Below are 1,875 nucleotides of genomic sequence, written 5' to 3'. Positions count from 1 at the left end.
TTCACTTGTTGTATGCTTTTTGCATTCGTCTGGTGTTTTTTTCGGTTCTTCTGCCTTGTCAGTTTTGGTGGGACATGAGGGACTCGCTTGGTTTTTCTTTTTTTCTTCTTCCTCGTCAATAAAGTTTTTGATTGTGTAATATATTTCTGCTTTGTAGAGCTCCTCAGGGGCGTTTATTGAATCAAGTTTTTTGTTCTCATCTCCGATTGCTGCTTTCCCTGGTTTGAAGTTTTTGAGGCCATTTTCTAATTTGTCTTTTAATTTGCAGTTGTCTTTTCCGTACAGTTGTTGGTTTATTGAGTCAACTAGTGGTTTTGTATCGCTGGCGTCGGGCTTGGCTTCCTCTCCTTTCAGTATTTTGGCTAGTGCCGTGTCCTCTGGGGTGAAGCCTTCTATGCTGAGCCAGTTGGTTAGTTTTGTTTTTTGTTCTAAGTGTCTCGCTGTGTCCAGGCCGCTGGCGAATTGCTGAAGCGTTCTCTCTAGTTCTGTTTTGGTTGGGAACGTGTTTCCTGCTAGTTTTGCTGTGTCGTACTTAAGAATTCCGTTCGAGTTGGTTCGCTTGGCAGTTGTCGTGCTGGTTGTGAGCGGTGTACCGCCTTTTATTCCAATGTTTGTTCCGGTTGTTTCGCAGTCGCTGCCGGCCGTTAAGCTCGTGCCTCCGCTTGTCGCACAAACAGAAAGCGGATCTCCGCCCTGGGTTGCTGCCGCCGTTATCTTTACGCTGGCAATACTGATTTGGTCCGTGTCTTCTGCTCCTTTTGTTGTGCCTTCATTGGCAGCTTTGCGATTTGTGGCGTCTGTGTAGCAAGCACCGTGTCCGTTTTGTAGTGTAAAAGCTAGCTTGTTTGCTCCGCTGCCAGTATAGCGGTTCGGCTGCTTTGGGGTTATGTCGCCCAGGGTCAGCACCGAGAGAACAGATATGGCCTCTGATGTCGCGGCTAGGTGTTCTACAGCTGCTATGCCTCCTGTTATTTTTTCGGCCGTTGCTGCGATCTCTGACGTTATCTGCGCCGCATACCGACTGGCTGCGGCGGCTCGTGTTCGAAGTGCAGCTGACATGGCTGGGTCGCCATTTGCGGCCATGATACGCATCTGGGCTGCCTTTTTGACGGCTTCCGCTGCGGAAACTGCTGCTGCTTTTATCGTGCTTGCCGGCTGTCCTGCTAGAGCTCGTGCTTGCGTTGCCACCGTGCAGGGGTCCTGTGCCGCTTTGGCCGCTGTATCTATAGCAGCGTAAGCTGTCGGTAATAAAATCAGAGCCGCTACCGTTGTCAGCGCGTGCAGCGGAACTAGAGTTTCTTTACCATTTTTTAAGTCTTTAGTGTTCATCTTGTGGTTTTTGTCGAAATTTTCCTTGCCTTCCTACGAGGGTCGCTGTTATGGCTGCTTATCCAAGACAACTTTGCTGGTTGACTTCTCTAGAAAGAAAGCTACAGAAACAATTACGTTAGAGTTTGCCTTTATGCTGCAACTTCAGGTTTTATGCATGGCCCTGGATTCCACTGACTTCTAGCGCATGGTGACTGTTGTTTGATCTCTTGTATTTGTTTTTTTCTGGCAAAATACCACGTTTGTAGCCTTGCTTTGTGGACCGAAATTATTCCTGGCCAACTTCCGCTGATACTCTTGTTTTGTGCTCTATCGCTGGGTCTTTGAATAATTTACAATCTATGAAAAGCACTACTACATTTTCACAATCGCCGCTGGTGCATGGTATTTTGCCCGAGCAATCAACAGAAGATTAGGAAGAAGCCTGGTAGCTTACTTTTTAATCCCAGTACCATATTAAGTGCGTAAGGCACCATCGGTTGGTATTATTTTTTAAAGATACCGTAGTCTGTCCTGCATTTGTGCTGAGCGTTAGAGGACAACTCT

At 47.2% G+C, this 1,875-nt stretch overlaps 1 protein-coding gene across 1 annotated transcript; it reads left to right on the top strand.

The window, feature by feature from the left end:
- Window positions 1-886: 886 nt before the first annotated feature.
- Window positions 887-1,237, top strand: TEOVI_000806600 (uncharacterized protein; the record flags this gene model as incomplete). The annotated part of the gene is made up of 1 exon (XM_067223024.1): window positions 887-1,237. The coding sequence occupies one exon, from the start codon at window positions 887-889 to the stop codon at window positions 1,235-1,237; it is 351 nt and encodes a 116-aa protein (XP_067079125.1).
- Window positions 1,238-1,875: the final 638 nt, after the last annotated feature.

The sequence above is a fragment of the Trypanosoma equiperdum genome (assembly GCF_001457755.1).
Source record: "Trypanosoma equiperdum strain OVI genome assembly, contig: ctg_1741, whole genome shotgun sequence".
Classification (NCBI taxonomy): Eukaryota; Euglenozoa; class Kinetoplastea; order Trypanosomatida; family Trypanosomatidae; genus Trypanosoma; species Trypanosoma equiperdum.
Note: the sequence above shows the minus strand (reverse complement) of the source record. Positions and strands in the feature narration are given on the sequence as shown.